General features: G+C 47.3%; 1 protein-coding gene across 2 annotated transcripts; it reads right to left on the bottom strand.

Moving 5' to 3' along the window:
* Positions 1–429: 429 nt before the first annotated feature.
* On the bottom strand, positions 430–18625 carry acss2 (acyl-CoA synthetase short chain family member 2). 2 transcript variants are annotated; one of them, XM_083675139.1, is made up of 19 exons: positions 17843–18625; positions 17223–17418; positions 13011–13102; positions 12338–12441; positions 12035–12107; positions 10977–11052; positions 10293–10404; positions 9707–9754; positions 7926–8063; positions 7466–7636; positions 6548–6681; positions 6108–6240; positions 5688–5744; positions 5317–5397; positions 4532–4640; positions 4317–4385; positions 3651–3827; positions 3354–3428; positions 430–3161 (listed from the first exon to the last, which is right to left on the bottom strand). In XM_083675139.1, the coding sequence occupies exons 1-19, from the start codon at positions 17967–17969 to the stop codon at positions 3034–3036; spliced, it is 2100 nt and encodes a 699-aa protein (XP_083531265.1). In that variant the 5' UTR covers positions 17970–18625; the 3' UTR covers positions 430–3033. The 2 variants fall into 2 exon arrangements, with proteins under 2 accessions (XP_083531265.1, XP_083531266.1); XM_083675140.1 differs by having other exon boundaries at positions 9707–9751.
* Positions 18626–18658: the final 33 nt, after the last annotated feature.

Genomic DNA, 18658 nt, shown 5'->3' with positions numbered 1-18658 from the left:
AACAATGGTGATAAAGCCCCCTTCCTCAGTCCTTACCTGTCTGAGTGATTAACGACCATAGCCTTGTTAAGGGCCATTCACACTCCTATGCAGCATTGTGATGGAGGAGGAGGAGGAGGACGGGGGGAGATGAAGATGTACAGACGTTGTAGTGCCTGGGGTACAGGGCTGAGGCTGTACCAGCACTGTGTTCATGTCCTGCCGCATGCTGCTGGACAACTGCCCTGTCCCAGACACAAACAGCTTGAATTATTCAACTCTATCTATCCCTACGGACAGCAGATGGTTAATGTGGTTGGACAACCGGCATTGTACTTTATATTAAAGTATGTGTATATTTCTGTACTCCATAAGTGTGTATGTGTGTGCGCGTATTTCTGTGCTTGTTCAGTATGTATTTCATGGAGAAGACTCAATAAACAAACAGTATTTAGCAAGAGAATCAATAGTCATGTATTCATAGAGGCAGACCACGTATCTTCGACACACAATAACAAAGAGAATACGCTGTGTTCATATTTATTCAGCAACACTGCCACCTTGAGGAGGCTTCCTCTCAGGGTTTATTATGGTTTTTTTCTGCATTGATTTGTGCCATTTCATAAAAAGAACTAAAAAACCTGCACACTGATGCTCGATCGAAACGTTCGTCACAAGGTGGTCAACGAAGAGCCCGTGTGCATGGCGTTTTGTTCTTTGTATGTGTAACTCACCCAGCACCTACACAAAGGGACCCGTGTACAACTCTACTTTAGTTTGCTTTTTCTTCACACAAAAGGAGCATTAAGAGGCAATGGCAGAAGTAGATGGAGAGGATCATTATAATGGTTATTCATTCAGGGGCAATGATGGCCTCCAGAAAATAAGACAGTTCATGGAGGACAGAGCATGAACAAACAATGGATGACTGTTATTACACAAGCCATAAAACACACACACACACACACACACTCTGCAGAATGTTACCATTTACAGCTGTGTGTTCTTTAATGCATTCAAATATTATTAGACATTTGTTATTTTCGGACACGATTGGGTCACCTGAAAAATGGGTGCCACACTAAATAAGTAGCCCCAAGGAGAGAGAGAATTATAAAAAAATGTAAGACTCATTTCATAAATAAAACCTCTGAGGGCCCTTGAAGGAAAAATACTGCCTAGGCAGCAAGAACAGCTAATCAGGGACAAAGTGGAGCAGTGGACAATTCAGAACTTGTCACACACAGTAAGGCTTAATAGGGACATATTGGTCTGGTTTCCCAGACACAGATTAAGCAACGTGCTGGATTAAAAAGCATCCCTCGATGGAGATTTTCCAGTGGAAGTGTAGTCTAGTTCACGACCAGGCTGGAATCTGAGTCCAGGAAACCACCCCCATTGTGTTTCAGCGACCATCACGCCATCCGCCAAAACACCATCCTACCCTCCTTACACGCTGTGTCACTGTTTTAGAGACCAACATACATACGATCAGAGACCATGAGATGGATAGAAACAGATGCACACTATGAAATTGAACTCACAAAATGAATACACGAAACACTAACAGCAGAATGGTGAGGAACCTGAGGATTAGAATGCATGTGTAAATAGCACCATCTACTAGGGAAAAGTGACATGACACATTGTAATGCATGAAAGAACAAAACAGGGAGGGTCTTGAGATGGTAGAGATGTAAGCCACCAAATAATGAACAAAAGACAAGCGCACAAACCTGCCTAGAGACAGCGACATAATAATGACCACCACAACGACAACAACAACACACGGTCAGTGGATTTACTGTTAAATTGCATTTCACTTTGATACAAAGGGGGGCAACAAAAATAATAGTCAACCTGCAAACGTAAAATCTCTTCTCTCTTCACCCTAATAACAGGAGTTAAATGCATGACATGGTATCTAAAAACAAAATAAAAAGTTCTCCAATCAAATAGATCTCTGAAGTTTTTACAAACACGATTATAACACCCAGTCTCATGTTATGTTATTGGCACATGAACACACGAGAAAATAAACAAAAAGAAAGAATACCACATCTATGTTGGGTCCTGCGTATGAGCATTCCATTCTGATAATACAATCATGACTAATCCCACTATGACAGACTACAGGGAGGGAAGTAGATTGGGATTAGACAGGTCTTCAGCTCAGCGCTGCTACAGTAGTACATATATAGGAAGGCTGCGTCTCAATAGTCTAAAGCGGCTTCCTCCCCTCGTCTCCTCTCCTCCAGCTGTTCTACACCGACCTTACAGTGCATTCAAGTGCTCCTCTAAAACTCAGGGCTTCACCATCAATATTTAGCATAGGACTTTTGCATAGAGCTCTGAGTGGAAAACTGGATCTCACAAATTTCCTAAATTTCCTAATTTCGAGGACGCTTGAATGCATCCTGCAACACAGGATAGGTGAGAGCAACATGGTGGGTGATACTTATAGGAAGTCTGCTCTCACCAATCCAGCTCTTTCCCATCAGTGCAAATGAAGGAAAGGGTTCAAGGAAAGGAAGTCATTTTAGACGATTGAGACGAACACTAACAAACTCCCTCCGGTCACTAGAAGACCCAAGAGAGGGAGCTGAAATTAGCTTTTTTGCAAAGCGTGCAGACGCAAAAACATACAGACGTCCTATGTCCGAAAAGCCGCAACGAAATAAAAACAAGGAAAACCTGGACCAAACCTACACGGATAAAATGAAAAACGGAAAAAAAGAGAACTGTCTTTTCTTTTTTCTTTCTTTTCCTCTATCTAGCTAATGTACATAAACTGAAAGTCATAACAGGGGGAAAAAAAAACAAAAAAAAAAACAGCATCTCCTGACAAACTAGAGGAGTTGTGGTTACGTTTCATTAAACCCCCTGCGTTGACTGAGCTCCACCGTCACTCCTCCAACACAGTTCCACGGGTACATTTTGGGATCATCTTCCTCTTCTTCCCTGATTCTCCTGGTCGTCTTGAGTATTCGGTCAGAGCCCTCAGAGGGTGGGGGGGGGGGGGGGGCTCTCTGGCGCCCTCTGCCCGCGCGGTGGTCACACTGCGCCACAGCAGCGGTTCTGGAAGAGCTGCTCGATGACAGAGGAGTCGGCGAGCGTGGACACGTCGCCCAGGTCCCGCTCGTTGCGGGCGATCTTACGCAACACTCGGCGCATGATCTTACCTGCGAGGGAAAAAAAAACGCAACTCAGTCAAAAAAAAAACGCAATTCATCAATGAATGGGAAGCTCTCATCTGGTACAGTATTAGTGTCGTATTACGCATCAGGGTTCAGGTCTTAATGCCCATTAGGGTATTAGGTTGAAACCTAAGAGGAGTTTCGATGTAGAAGTGTCACAAAGAAGTGTCTTCTCACCTGATCTGGTCTTGGGAAGGCTGGGGGCGTTCTGGATATAGTCTGGAGTCGCAATGGCACCGATCTTCTCTCTCACTGTCAGGACAGACCAACACACACAGACACAGACACGCAGACACACACACACAGCATGAGTCACCTGAAGCAATCAAAAACACTGAAACCGCAAGTTCAAACACTTGAATGTTGAAAGCCATTATAAATCAGAGATGACGGATGGATTACAACAGATCTCTTATAACAATGGGCTGTACCTTGGTGCACGCGCACACACACACACACACACACACACCACACCTTGTTTCTTGAGCTCCGCCTCCAGGGTGCGGTTGTAGCTGACTCCGTCGTTGAGCGTGACGAAGCAGTAGAGACTCTCTCCCTTCACGGGGTGAGGCCTGCCCACCACCGCTGCCTCCGCCACAGCCTGGTGTTCCACCAGGGCCGACTCCACCTCCGCCGTGCTCAGCAGGTGGCCTGGCACACACACACAGACAGAGAAATTACATTTATAAAAAAGAAAATGTTTTTAAATAATACAAAAAAACGTCTTCATTGCAGTCACACTGGGCCTATGTGGAGGAGGTTCCTGATGCGTAAAATCCTGTGCTGGTGTGAGTGCAGCATGCGTAACTTCCAGGAATAGAAGCCTTTCTCTCTCTCACACGGTCTTCAATAGGGACTTTGACTTCTAGAGGGACCTATTTTGTAGGAAGAGCCTCATTAGATTACTGTAGATGTCAGAACCCTGGCAGTGGTCCAGAGAGCAGAGAGCCGAGACTAGCAAGAAGACACCAGACAGTGCCAGACCTGCAACCATGTTTACGTGTAGCCGAGTGCGTCACACGTGAACTTTGGTCGTGGAGAGGTTCTTTGGGTGTCTAAAAAAGGCGGCAAATGCTATGAATGATTGTTGCTCTAGCCTCACTGCGTCACGTGACCACGGCAGAGCGGTCTGGTGCTCACCTGAGACGTTCAGCATGTCGTCGATCCTCCCCGTGATCCAGTAGTACCCGTCCTTGTCCCTACGGCAACCTGCCAGACGACAACAACAGCGCATCAGGGCCGTTTCCGTGACGACCAGGGGAGGCCTCTTGACCGTCCGCCAAAAAGAATCCCCTTAAAACAGGAACTGTTATGCAACGTCAGGGCTCAGACGAGCGTAGGGAAGGTCATCTTACCGTCCCCGGTGACGTAGTACCCGGGGAATTTCTTAAAGTAGACGGTCTCAAACCTCTGGTGGTTCCCATACACAGTCCTCATGACTCCAGGCCACGGCTGTTTAAACACCTGAGGAGAGAAGAAGAGGAGGTGAGAAAAGGAGAGAGGAGGTGAGAGGAGGAAAAGGAGGACATGACAGAGGGAGAGGTGGAGATGAGAGAGGAAATGGTGAAGATGGGGAGAAGAGAGGGAGGATGGTTAAAAGGAGATTGAGAGAGGGAGAGGTGGGAAGAGTGTAGGAGAGATGAGAGGTGGAGAGGAGAGAGGGAGAGGTGGTGGTGAAGTTGGCGAGAAGAGAGGGAGGATGGAGAAGAGGAGATGAGAGAGAGGGAGGAGGAGAAGAGAGGGAGAGGTGGGAAGAGTGAAGAGGAGATGAGAGGGAGAGGTGGAGAGGAGAGAGGGAGAGGAGGTGGTGAGAGGGGGAGAGGTGGAGGATGCAGAAGAGGAGAAGAGAGGGAGAGGAGAAGAGGGAGAATAAGACAGGGAAGAGAGAAGACTGTCCAAGGTCAAGCAAGGATAATATTCTAATATATAAAAGGGTAATCATTCTAAGGATTAAGATTATAAAAAAGAGGATCTAATTCGTAGGGTGTAGAGATTAGAAACTGCTAGGATTATCACGACCCTCCTAGGAATCTGGTACGAAGAGAGACTCAATGTCTGCAGCAGAGAGAAAGGAGTTGGGTGCTTTTCTTAATCCATTTTAGAATAATAACGTCCATTTTAGAACGTATCGGGTTCGTACCAGGTAACCCTCGCTTGGTCCCTCCAGCTCCTCCCCAGACTCGTTCAAGATGGCCGGGACGACCCCGAAGAATGGGAACGTCTGGTGGTGGTGGTGGGAGAGGGAGAAGGACAAGAGAGGAGGAATCAGACAAACTCAACCGCTTATCATGACAACAGATATCTCAGTAGGCAGCTACGAGAGCAGAGAGTACAGTAGAGAAGTACTTTATTCATCCTCAGGGGGACATTCATTTTCAGCAGCAGTCATACAAAGAACCGCATGTAAAAACAAACAGTGAATGTGAAAACACGGTAAAACAATTCATCAACAGAAGACAATATTGAGTTGAGAGAGAGAGAGAGAGAGAGAGAGAGCATGGCGACACTTACAGCTGAGCCAGGCTTCATGGGCGTGGCAGCAGGGAGAGGGGTCAGGACATGACCACCCTGAGAGAGACAACCGGAGAGAGAGAGTCACCGGAGAGACAGAGAGAGAGAGAGAGAGAGAGAGTCAGACAGAGAGATAGAGAGACACACACACATTGATTCAATAACACCACAGACATATTGCCTATATGAACTCAGTGTCTTCAGTAGTATTCTAACATCATCAGGGGCTATCGCGAGGCTAGCCCTGGCCTACTGGATCAGAGCTGTCTGCTTGGCTAGCGAGATCTCTAATCTTCTTACGGTACGATGTAATCTTCTTAGGTTTTTGACTGTGTTTATCTGTTCAACAGGAATAATAATAATCATCATCATTTTCCTAATAGTGTGCTGTAGGAGTGTGGCGGTAGAGCGGGTACTGACGGTCTCCGTCTGCCAGAAGGTGTCCACCACCGGGCACCTCCTCTCCCCCACCACTGTGTAGTACCACTGCCACGCCTCCGGGTTGATGGGCTCCCCCACCGTCCCCAGCACCTTCAGGGACTCACGCTTATACCTGGAGGGAGAGAGGGAGGGGGGAGGAAGGAGGTTAGCCTGGCAGAGACAGAGGCGCTGACACACACGGAAATGGAACGCACCAGCAGATGCAGACTTGCAGAGCGTAACACCCGCATACATGGTAGAAGTGGGGAGGGAAAAAAACGTAATCGAGCAGTTGTCCTGTGAGATCCTGGCGATGCATTCCAGGTGAGGAACAGCCAACAAGCCCTAGTTTCACTCTGAGGAGACATGAATGAGACTGGGGGGAGGGGGAGGAGGAGAGAGGGAGAGGGGGGGAGAGAGAGAGAGAGAGAGAGACTCACTTCTGGACGGGTTCGCTGCCATACTTCATGAGCAGCCTGATGGCGGTGGGGGCAGTGTAGAACTTGGAGACGTGGTACTTGTCCACGATCTCCCACATACGACTCACGTCTGGGTAGGTGGGCAGGCCCTCAAACTGGACACACACATCACATCACATCAAAACACTATGAAGGGAGGAGGAGGAGGAGGGGAGGGGGGGGGGGGGGGCGGGGGGTGTTGTAAAAACAAAACATCATAAAATAAAAATCATCACGTACACCATCACAACCTGACTTCAAAGAGAAGCCTGTTCCTGGTCAGGACAGGTCCAACGTGATTACAACAACCTTTGTTCAATCCACTTGACTTTATTTATAACCCTTTTATGGGGTGACATTTGCAGTAAAAAGTTTGGCCTAATTCTCTTTCCTGTGTGGCACAGTGGACTGTGGACTATTGTCCGCCCCGTTCAGCTCAATAGCAGCATTTCTATGAGGTTATCTTCCTGTTTCACAACATTTAACTGCCTTCCTCTCAATATAAATAGATATCCAGGGGTGAGTTTCCTGAAAGCTTAGTGGTTAAAGATGTCGTTTATCTCCTTTGACACTCCGGGCCCAGTCCTCCCCTAGACCGGCACAGTTCTTCATCAAACACATTTCTTGAGCTCACGCCACGAAGCTCGACCCGCAAACGTTGACTTCACAATTGTTACTCTCTCTCTCTCGCGTGCGCCTGGGTTGTCAGAAGAAATTAAAGTACGACTTGGGCTACGAAGCTTTCGAGAAACCGACCCCTGGAACGGTTCAAGGAACGCATTAGCCGTACGAAAGCCTCTCTTCCTCCTCTCTGCAGCGGTACACCAGTCTGTACCCTCATCCACTGTATCTGTATCATCATCATCATCATCATCATCGTCGGCGGCGGCGGCTACTCACCAGGACGCTGGTGGCTCCGTTGGCCAGCGGGCCGTAGGTGATGTAGGAGTGGCCCGTGATCCAGCCGATGTCGGCCGTGCACCAGTACACGTCGTCCGCCTGGTAGTCAAACACCAGCTTGAAGGTGGTGGCGGCGTAGAGCATGTAGCCGCTGACCGTGTGGAGGACGCCCTGGAGGGAGGGGTGGGGTGGGGGGGCAGAGGTCAGAGGTCAGGAGGCATTGGAGGTGCGGGTGTGTATGTATGTATGTATGTGTATATAAAGGCTGAAAGAAACTGGAAGCCAGAGAGCAAAGGAGAGAGCACACAAATGAAAAAGGAAGAGAGACCTTACGATGTAGAGAGAGAGAGAGAAAGAGAGAGACACACACAAACAGACAGAAGGATAGACCGACACAGCGAGAGAGAGATACAAAGCGGGGGAAGAGCATAAGTGTGTGTGTGTGTGTGTGTGTGTGTACCTTGGGTTTCCCTGTGGAGCCGCTGGTGTAGAGGATGAAGAGGGGGTCCTCTGACTCACACCACTCTGGCTCACACTCCTCAGAGACACCGCACACCAGGGTGTGCCAGCACAAGTCCACTTCAGGGTTCCAGGGCACCTACACACACACACATATACATACACACACACACATCAGTTTTGGAGTGTTGTTTTGAGTGTGTTTGCATCCGGTTACATCAACCCACAGCTAATCCATCGGTATGTAACTACAAAAGGAGAGGTTAGGAAACGCGTCTCCGACACGTCAACACTCATCACAACAACATCTCAACAACCAAGCCTGACAGCAACCGTGCCGAGTTAGAGGAAGCTAAAGTTAACTTGCCCCACTACAGGACCCAAGTGAGAAGGTTAGTTCAAACCAAAACATGCAGCTCAGACCGGCTACGAAAGGAGAGAACGAACCAACGAAAGAAAGAAAGAAAGAAAGAAAGAAAGCGAGAAAGAGAGTGAGCGTTGGAAGCGCAGCCTCTGTGAAGCAATGGTGAGAGAGGTTACAGACAAGGGTTGTAACCGCCAGAGCTCACAGTCCTGTGAGTAGTAGGGGTGTGCCCATCTCGTGAATACTCCCATCCGTACTTGCGTCCGTCAATAAGGACCGGACCACTCTTAATGGGAGTGACAAGCGGGAGTGCGACTTAAATGCTTAAAAACGATGGGGCGGTTGGTTTAGAATGGGACCATATATACTGAAAAATGGATGCACTCACTGCAATGTAAGTCGCTTTGGATAAAAGCGTCAGCTAAATGGCATATATTCTATTATTACTATTGAGCTGTGCAAATCGTTCAGGAGACATTTTTTAGCAATGGCTCGTCACTGTTCCTCCTCTCAAACTGTTCCTCACAGTTATTTTTTTCGAGGAGGGTATGTCGTAAAATACACTGCTCTAGTCCAATCCAATCCTAAAATAATATTAGGAAAAAATGATTGGGTGATGGTTGTATCGGTAAAATGCTCAAAGTCAGTAATGAGTAATAGTTTTGGCAGAGTTCTTGGCACACCCCTACTAATGAGTATCCAACAATGCTGTTCTCAGGGTCAGAGGTCACACTGTATGGGTCTGGCCAATGAGATGCACTCTGAAGGGGTTGTAATACTAGAGGTATGGTAGGGTGTGTATTCTGACCATGGGTCACTGAACAGATCTTCACGGGCATAAAACATTCTCAATTGACGGGTGAGTTATTCAATGAACAGCAACCAAGCAGTGTCAATGGCAGGCTGTGTGTGTGTGTGTGTGTGTGTGTGTGTGTGTGTGTGTGATCTATTTCAGCACCACAGATCGACATGTGTACATGTCTCAGGAAAACCCAAGGCCCCACTACCGTGGGTATGAGAGACAGATGTTGATCCACTAGAGTCTAGATGGGACGTCAGGGGTCAATTACCTGTTTCCCACAAATTAAACACATTCTCGGGAACAAATCCCAATCAGAATTGTGTATATTTGGGTGTCAATTGAAAGGTAAAGCCATGCATGTCAGTCCAAAAGCGTAGCTCAGGATGAGGTGAGGGACCCCTGACGTCTAGAGTGAGGTGTTAGCGAGACCACACACACTTTGTGAGAGACAGCAGTTGGAACACAGGATCTAGCTTCCCCCCCCCCACCCTCCACCACCACCACCACCACCACCACCCCACATTATAGCGCTGAGGATCAAACCAGACAAAATGTGTTGTTAAACAAAGGAAAAGACACAAGAGAGAATTGAAGCGGAGGGAAATCTGGTCAATACCTGAGGGACAGGACGGGTTTTCTTTACTCTGTCTTTCTGTTTCTCCTGCTAGAAGGTACAGTAGGGGTTAATGGAGAAGTTATTACAAAGGCAAAAATAAATGGGGGGGGGGGGGGGGGGGTCGCTGTAATGGGCTTTGGCAAGGGACTAGGGTCTACACTTTAACCTTCTATACTGTATACCGCCAAGGGAAGAAGCAAAGCATTGACTGACTCTTTAGAGATAGATACATACATACATACATACAGTAGATACATACATACATACATACATACATACAGTAGATACATACATACATACATACAAACAGAAGCAAAATAGCAGGGAGTTAACATTAAAGGGATAGAGACTTGAGCCACAACAAAACAGTAGCACCAGTGTATGTTAAAGGGGAGGGACCTGGGGTGTATTCAGTGAGGTGAAATATTTCATAAACATAAATAAATGCAATTTACAGAGACACAGAGAAAGAGAGAGAGAGAGAGACAGACAGGCAGAGACAGACGAAGAGATACAAAGAGGGGGAAGAGCATACAGACAGACAGAGAGGTGGTGAGAGCGCCACCTGCAGGCCTGGCTGTCTCACCTGCAGGTCAGGACAGGGCCTCTTGGCTGGTGGAGACTGGGAGCCCAGAGGAGCCACCTCCACATCCTTAGACAGGTGTTTCAGCACGATACACCTCTCCACTGGGAAACTCCTGCAGGAGGGAGAGAGGGTAGAGAGAGAGAGAGAGAGAGACACGAGAAAGAGAGAGAGAGTAGATATGGGAGAGAAAATGTTAATGTAGAGAAGAGAAAGAGGGGAAAGAAGAGAGGAGAGAGAGAGCAGCAGAGGCAGAGAAGGGAAGAGGAAAAAGATCAAGGAAGGGGGAGAGATTGGAATCAATGAACAGCACTGTATGAATTACAGTGAGAGTCAGTGATCACACAAAGGTTGCATTGTCAACAATCTGTTACACACACTCTGTACGCCCCTCCCTGGACACAAAATATGAGAAACAGTATTGGTGACGGGGAGGGACGGGCCAGGTCTCCTACATACTAAAGACAAACGAGCCTCGTCTTCTCAGGTGTGTAGATGTGTGTGTTTGCGGGTAGCTGGACAGAAAGACCGACAGACAGACAGAGATATAGACACACATACAGACAGATATATAGCTGACTACAGACAGACAGCTGGCTGACAGATAGACAGACAGCTGACTACAGACAGACACACAGACAGACAGAGACAGACAAGAGACACACTCGGGGCTTGGCCGGTCCTTACTTGTCTTTGCATTTCTGCAACGCCTCGTCAGCGATAACCTTCAGGTTGATCAGCTTATCTCCTCTGTAGAAGCCATCTGAGAGGTGGGGGGGTTAATTGTACATGAGGTCAAAGGGCACAGACTGGTCGATGAGAGGAAGGCAGTAGTGATTGTTATCGACGAAACGTTACTGGTACTGGTACTGTACCCTCTCTGACAGTACCGGCATGCAGCGGTCACCACAACAGATCAATCAGAATATTGATTGATTGTTTTGGTTTTTTTGGATCTGATTAAGTCACTGTCTGGGGATCAAATACAAATAATGAAATTGGTCTTTAATTTGGATGAAGGAAACCAATATTAATGCCGTTCCTTTGCGAGACCTCAAACCTGGTTTACTTTTATTAGATGTATTTGACAGAGGCAGCGCACATTAAATCGACATTATCCAGAATAATTCTATTTGTAGCCCCTGGGCCAGTTTAGACGGAGAGAGGTGCTTCGTGACTTGGAGTTGAGACACACGCGCGGCTGGGGTTGGCATGCAGCTGAGCTCTTAAGTCATTTTCATTCCCTTGTAACAGCCTTTTCAGGGTAATAAATTCCTTGAGCCATGCCCACCCCTCTCAAGTCAAAACCAGCCCCCCCCCCCCTCCTCCTTAAAGAGGTTATGATGGCAGTGATCCTCTTAGACTCACTCATAATCCCACCCTAAAGGGCCAGTGCATTAGGCCCAGGGTTGCAATTACACATGCGCTTTTAGGGGTGCCTAACAACTCGGGTCGGACGACGACGACGACGATTTATTGACATTTGAATTATCGTAGGAGGGTCCTGATTTCTTACAGCCCCCGCCCTCCCACCCACCCCCCCCCCCCCCTTATAACTGGAACCCTGAGTAGGCCTATTCGATTGTAGGGATTGGGGTCCATAGCAGCAGAACAAAACCCAGCTAATTAACCCAGATTAACACAGGGATTAGGAGGTCAGGGATTATCTCGGTGAGTGTAATCCATCTAATAAGAGTTTCATGACCATCAACAGTTTTTGGTCTCAGTCAGCTGGGCTCACTCACCAGCAGTGATCAGCAAGGAGCACTGGGAGTCCAGGATCCTCTCACACAGGGACTCCGCAGAGAAGCCGGCAAACTGGAGCAGAAACACACACACACACAGATTGATTGATCCTAAATTTGCAGGCCGGAGACTCAATTCAATGTTCAACAGTCACTTAAACCGTTATGGAGCACAAACAATAGTATATACAGTCAAATGTGTACAGGTCGGACCGGTATCCCCTGATCTGGATGGAGTCTGGTCCCAGACTGGTGGATCATGTCTGAACAAGGTGGATGTAGTGGGAGTATCTCTTCACTCACCACGATGGAGTGCACGGCACCGATGCGAACGCAGGCCAACATGGCCACCACCAGCTCTACCACCATGGGCATGTAGATGGACACACGGTCCCCCTTCTTCACTCCTGCTCAGCAGACAGGCAGGCAGGCAGACAGGACAGAAGCAAGGCAGACAGACAGACAGACAGACCAGAAGGAAGGCAGACAGACAGACAGACAGACAGACCAGAAGGGAGGCAACCAGACAGGACAGAAGGAAGGCAGACAGATAGACAGACCAGAAGGGAGGCAGACAGACAGGACAGACAGACAGACAGGACAGAGAGGGTAAGAGGTAGGGAGAGATCAATACATGGTTGTTAACCAACTATACTCTGTGTAGTTACTGAACTATTATTATGCTCCATCTATAATATTTAGGACTGTAATGGAACTATGGAAAGATAAACAATCGTCAACCAATCCTCCAGACATACTGACATCAAGCACCCTAATTAATATAATATAATAATATACAGCATTTAGCTGACGCTTTTATCCAAAGCGATGTACATTGCAGTGGGTGCATCCAATTTTCAGTATAAACGGTCCCAGCGGGAATTAGATTGGATTAGATCAGAAAGCTAGATTAGAAAGCTAACGTCACCGTTGTGATTGTGTGTGGGGGGGGGTGCGTATGCAGTGAGGCAGCTACCTTGGGACTTAAGGACGTTGGCGAACTGGCAGACCTGCTGGAGCAGCTCTCTGTAGGTCACCGTCATTTCATCACCTGGCTCATTACCCTCCCTGTAACAGGACACACACACACACACACGTTACAATAAAGAATATTGAAAATACAATAAAACAAACAGACAAACATTCCCTGTGCATGGGATCCAAAACCACACACCGTGTTAACCTCCGGATAATAAATCAAAAGAAAGAGAGAGAGAGAGAGAGAGAGCGACCAAAACCAGATTTATGCCGCGGTTCACCACAACCCCAAATGCGTACACATCGTAAAACCACCGCTCCACAAGACAAACCTGTGTGCAGACAGTTGAATGTACAAATTGTGACATTATGCCTCTCTGCTTTATTCAGAGTGCGTCTGAGCGGTGGGGGGCCGACCGCCTCTGGACATCTCCTCTGAAAATGATGAACGCATGACTGACAAGACAGAGGGAACAAGGGAGGAATTTAGGATGAGTGGAGTTTACAAAACTAGTTGTTTTTTTCTCTCCTAATGCACATTTTTCATTTTTAGCGCTGCCTTGAGGCTCAATACCTCCCACACAAGTTTGTTCTCTCTCTCTCTCTCTCTCTCCCTCCCTCCCAGGGTCAGCTTCACGCTCCCCCAGATCCTGATCAGCGTCTATGGGCGAAACTTTACCCCTGTTACCCCCCACACTGTCCCTCCTCACACAGCTGGCTGGCCCTTTCAGCTCTCTCTCTCTGGGCCACTGGGACCAGAGGAACCAGAGGAACCAGAGCAGAGGGCAGTAGGCCTAAAGCTCGCCTCTAGTTTATTGCAACCGTGTCCAACCTCATAGGCCTTTCTATAGAGAGCTCAGCATGCGAGCAAGTCAGCAGATAATGTTCTGTGTTGACAGACCACCTCTGTACCCTGTACCTGGGACATTGTTAGATGTGTGTAGTACACTACTTGTGAATACACACACACTTTGAGAGAGACAGCAGTTTCACAGAACACAGGATCTAGCCCCCCCCCCCCCCCCCACCCACCTACCTACTACGTCAATTCAAACGAGAGCAAAGCTAATAATTTAATAAAAGTGTTATCAAGTCCTGTCCTTCAGCACACACTCTCAGCATGACCGGCCATACCAATCACTGAAAGTGCCGTACTAAAACGTGGCCTTAACTTTGAAGAAACCCCAGATTGCAAAAACTCGAGATTGCAAAACTTGTTCTCTTGGCCATACACAGCGCCCCCCCCCCCCCCCCCCACGCCCATGATTCACTGTGTGTGCTGACGTAACAGCCAATGTGTCGGTGAGGTTTAACTACAGTACATTTAGAAACGCACGTCCACGTCCCTCACACACAACCCCCCCCCCCTCAAGTATTCTGATGTCTTCATCCTTGAAATATCATTGCGGCTCCATCTCCCCGCCACACGTTCTCACTGCAAATCCACACAGTAACTCTGATGGACAGAAAGGCTCTGCGGGGGGAGGAGGAGAGGTGATAATGAGGTTCCATCTAAACAGCAACACCCCTGTGCCTTTGAGCTAACATTAGATTGACTTCATTAAAACGAGATCAGATTCCTAAACACAGCAGCCTCTCCACAGGAGGCTCATTGCCGGATAAACAAACAACAACAACCACTACTCACAGCCCTAGTCTTGAAGGGATGGAAGACAGCAGAGCTTGGTGAATTAAGAGTAGGTTATATACACTCACTGAACACTTTATTAGGAACACTATACTAATACTAGGTAGGGCCTCCCTTTGCTCTCAAAACAGCCTCAATTCTTCGTGGCATTGATTCCACAAGATGTTAGAAACATTCTTTTGAGATTCTGGTCCATGATGACATGATTGCATGGCGCAATTCCTGCAGATTTTTCAGGTGCACTTTCAAGCTGTGAATCTTCCGTTCTACCACATCCCAAAGGTGTTCTATTGGATTCAGATCCGGTGACTGGGAAGGCCACTGAAGAAAAACTTAACTCATTGTCATGTTCATGAAACCAGTTTGAGATGACTTTTGCTTTGTGACACGGTGCGTTATCATGCTGGAAGTAGCCATTAGAAGATGGGTCAATTGTGGCCATGAAGGGATGCACATGGTCAGCAACAATACTCAAATAGGCTGTGGCATTCAAGCGATGACTGATTGGTATTAACAAGCCCAAAGTGTGCCAAGAAAACATTCCCCACACCATTACACCACCTCCACCATGAGAAGAGAATAAAGCGCTGGGTGAGTGTATATAGAACAAATGAGGCTGCCAAAATAACACAATGGCCACATTATCTCTGCAAGGGTTTAAGTGCCAACACAAAGGTCATATATAAAGGCTCTTCTAGTCTGCTTTTAATTTCACAAATTTATGTTTTTATTTATACTCTTTATGGCTGCTTAGGGCCCCCTTCGTGGTTTCTGAGCTTCATTGGCTCTTTGGCAGAGTCCAACGCAGCTGCAGGACTGTGAAGGTTATCCAAGCAGTTTCCCCCCCTATGGTAACAGTAAGCATGGCTAGCATACACACAACATTCTCACACGCACACACACAGAGTCTCACGCAGAGAATCTAACAAACAGAGAGAGAGAGAGAGACACCCAAACACACACAAAACACAAATAGAGAAGGGGCGCACACACACACACACACAGTCAAAGAGTCCCATAAATACTCAGCTGCAAAACACACTTTCAACTTTCCAGGTCAAACACACAGTCAGAACTCAGACGACAAAACAACTCCACCACTACTACTGTTCTAGGGAGTCTGCAGAGGACAGACCGAAGCAGCAAAACAACACTCTCACCGCACAAGAACAAACACCCAGGAACAACAGGCTGCAGCCAGCTAAATAATATATTTCCTCGATTTCTGAAGAGTGCTTCAATTCAATTTCAGTTGGACCACAGGAAGGGTACTCAGTCCATGCAATATGAAGCATATATCAAGAGGTTCTTGATTTATAATACATATCCTAGACCTGAATCATACCACAGAGACTAGGCTGACTTTTACAACACGAGTATGAAAGTATAACTTCATAAAGAAAGGACACGTCCATTCAACTGAATGAGATGGGAAGTAACAGGGTCAAACTGACATTAAGGACATTAGCAAGATGACAGTCCGTGAAGTGATGGGACAGACATGAGCCCTGGGAGAGCCCAGAGAGCCCAAGCCTAACTCCTTCCAGCTGAACAGGAGACACGGACATAAAGTTTGAAAGTCACACGAGAGCTCTCTGAACTGTATACCATGGTAATGACTAGCCTGTCGCCAGGACGTAAATTCTTCCTCATGAGAAGTTGAACCGCTCTTCCTGCAAAGGCGACTGTCAGCCTAGCGTACAAGACCAGAGTCTCACACACAGTAACAGTCCTAGCGTGGTCACGTGGTAAAATGTTCCTGATAAAAAGGAATGCATTACCTCACAATGCATTACGCAATTTGCAGTACAAGGCACACACACATACGCACGTACGTACGTACGTACAACTATGATAGATACTTCTAGGAGGTGATAGGGAAGTTGGTTAACATTCTTACTTCCTATTGCAGTTGCAATGGGCCGAACACAATGTCACCCACAGCCCCCACCAACGTGCGTGTATCATATGTGTCCGTGCGGTCTACATTACGCTCAGTCTGGGTGGGTCATGGGGGTAAGCATATTTGGAAACGAGTGTCAACTTCAAAGCTCTCCAGTCCAACCCACCCATACCAACACACAAATAACATGTCCACAAATAACCCAGACATTCCCATTAGAGGCATATCCTCTCCTCACAGACTCACTTTTCATTCATGGGGACATCTCTCTCTCTCTCCCCCTCTCTCTGACTGGGGGCAAGCTTTACAAAGGAGATGGGGAGAAAAGCACTAGCTTGAGCACCAGTCATTTCAAAGGAGGTCAGAGACAAAGGATCACTGTAGAACCATTCAGACTCCTCTGCCCAGCATTCCATTCCATAGTTCCAAAGAGGCACCCCCTCAAGCATGGAAGCATCCGATGGGTCAACAAGAGAAAGTGCTTTGACAACCTTGTACAACCCCCCCCTCCCATCCCATCCCACTTGACAAACACGTACATGGATGCAGAGACAAACACACACACAGACAGACACAGAGATACTCATTCTCTCTCTCTCTCTCTCTCTCTCTCTCTCTCTCTCTCTCACACACACACACACACACACACACACACACACCAGTAGAACGCCACTTTGTCCCCCAGTTTCTTCTCGTGTACGTTGCGGTCCAGGACGTTGTAGCAGATGTTGGTGGTGGCACCTTCCATGAACTTGATGTAGATCTCTCCCTTGGTCACGTCAAAGTTGTAGTCCAGGAACTGGCCCGTGTGTTTCGACTTCCAGAAGAAGTCTTTAGCGATGTCACCCCAGAATTCTGACGAAAGGTAGAAACAAAGGTTTAGGAAAAAGTAGTTGTTAAAAGCTATCGCCATAGGTGGCTTAGGGGCGATCATACAATACTATCCAGCAGACATCACCATCAGGGAGCACGCTACTAATGCCCGCTTCGGGTGCACAACTGTTAAATCATTTTCGGAGGGAATTTTAAAGTGAGGATCAATGTTGTTCTTGAACCACAAATGCAACAAATCAATAGTGTTTTAAAAAACAATTGACAAAAAGAAACAGGTGTTGCAAATGACTGAAAACCATGCCTAGGCTATGTAGCCTATATTCTCTAACATGCGTAATATATAATAACAATGCTTTTACAATTCATAGAAAGTCAATTAGAGAGGAGATTGTGTGCATGCACGGACAACATCTGACAGGTGTTCGTTCAAGCTTTGTATACATACCATCTGGATTTTCAATTGATTTCAGGTACAGTTCTTTGTATTTCTCAAAGTTGGGTATATGAGCGTCCTTCTTCAGGTCCCCGCACGCATGGAAGACGTCCTCTTTCGGCGCTTTGTCAGGAATCATTTTTGCTTTTTTGATGTATCTTTAGTTGTCCTAGCAGGCGAACTATCGATTAGCGTCTGGCAGTATAAAGGGACGACAGATGGCAAGACCTCGGTCAGTGAAGACAAACTTACAATGGGTCAACCCCCCCACTACCTCACTGCGCCGCAACAACAATACAGCTGGCTAGCTCTAGTTAGCTACGCAAAGTTTAGACGGACTTCCTTGTTTTGTGGACACATGCACACTCAGCCTCCTGCTTGGGAAACGTTTGCATTTGCGAATGCAAACGTTAGCCAATTTGCAAAGGGAATCAGTTAGACCTCTTCGGAGATCAACTGACAGAGAGCCAGAGAGCTAACTGTCAAACAAGCTTGCTAGGAGAATGCACAATGGCTAGCTTGGTGGCTAGCAAGCTAGCTCGTAGAGGAGATGCACTTCCACGCGAGGTGAGGCCGTTCTGTCTGACGGGCTAGGAGGAAGCCATTTGACCTTCCATTAGTCTCTTCAAAAGCTGTGTCCTAGGATTAAAACAGGTGCATTCATACTGCAGCGGTTGGTGAGATGTGAAAGTATCCGTTTTCCCTGAAGTAAATAAAGGTTGTGTGTGTGGCTCTCATCCAATCCTCTTTCTTTTTTGACGCTGCAGGGACAACGCGAAGCGCATGCCGCGATGAACTTCATTTGGCCCCTAATGGTGGGGAAGGCAT

Source organism: Argentina silus (genome assembly GCF_951799395.1).
Source record: "Argentina silus genome assembly, chromosome: 8".
Taxonomy (NCBI): domain Eukaryota; kingdom Metazoa; phylum Chordata; class Actinopteri; order Argentiniformes; family Argentinidae; genus Argentina; species Argentina silus.
The sequence above is the reverse complement of the archived record's forward strand: the minus strand, read 5'-3'. Positions and strand labels throughout refer to the sequence as shown.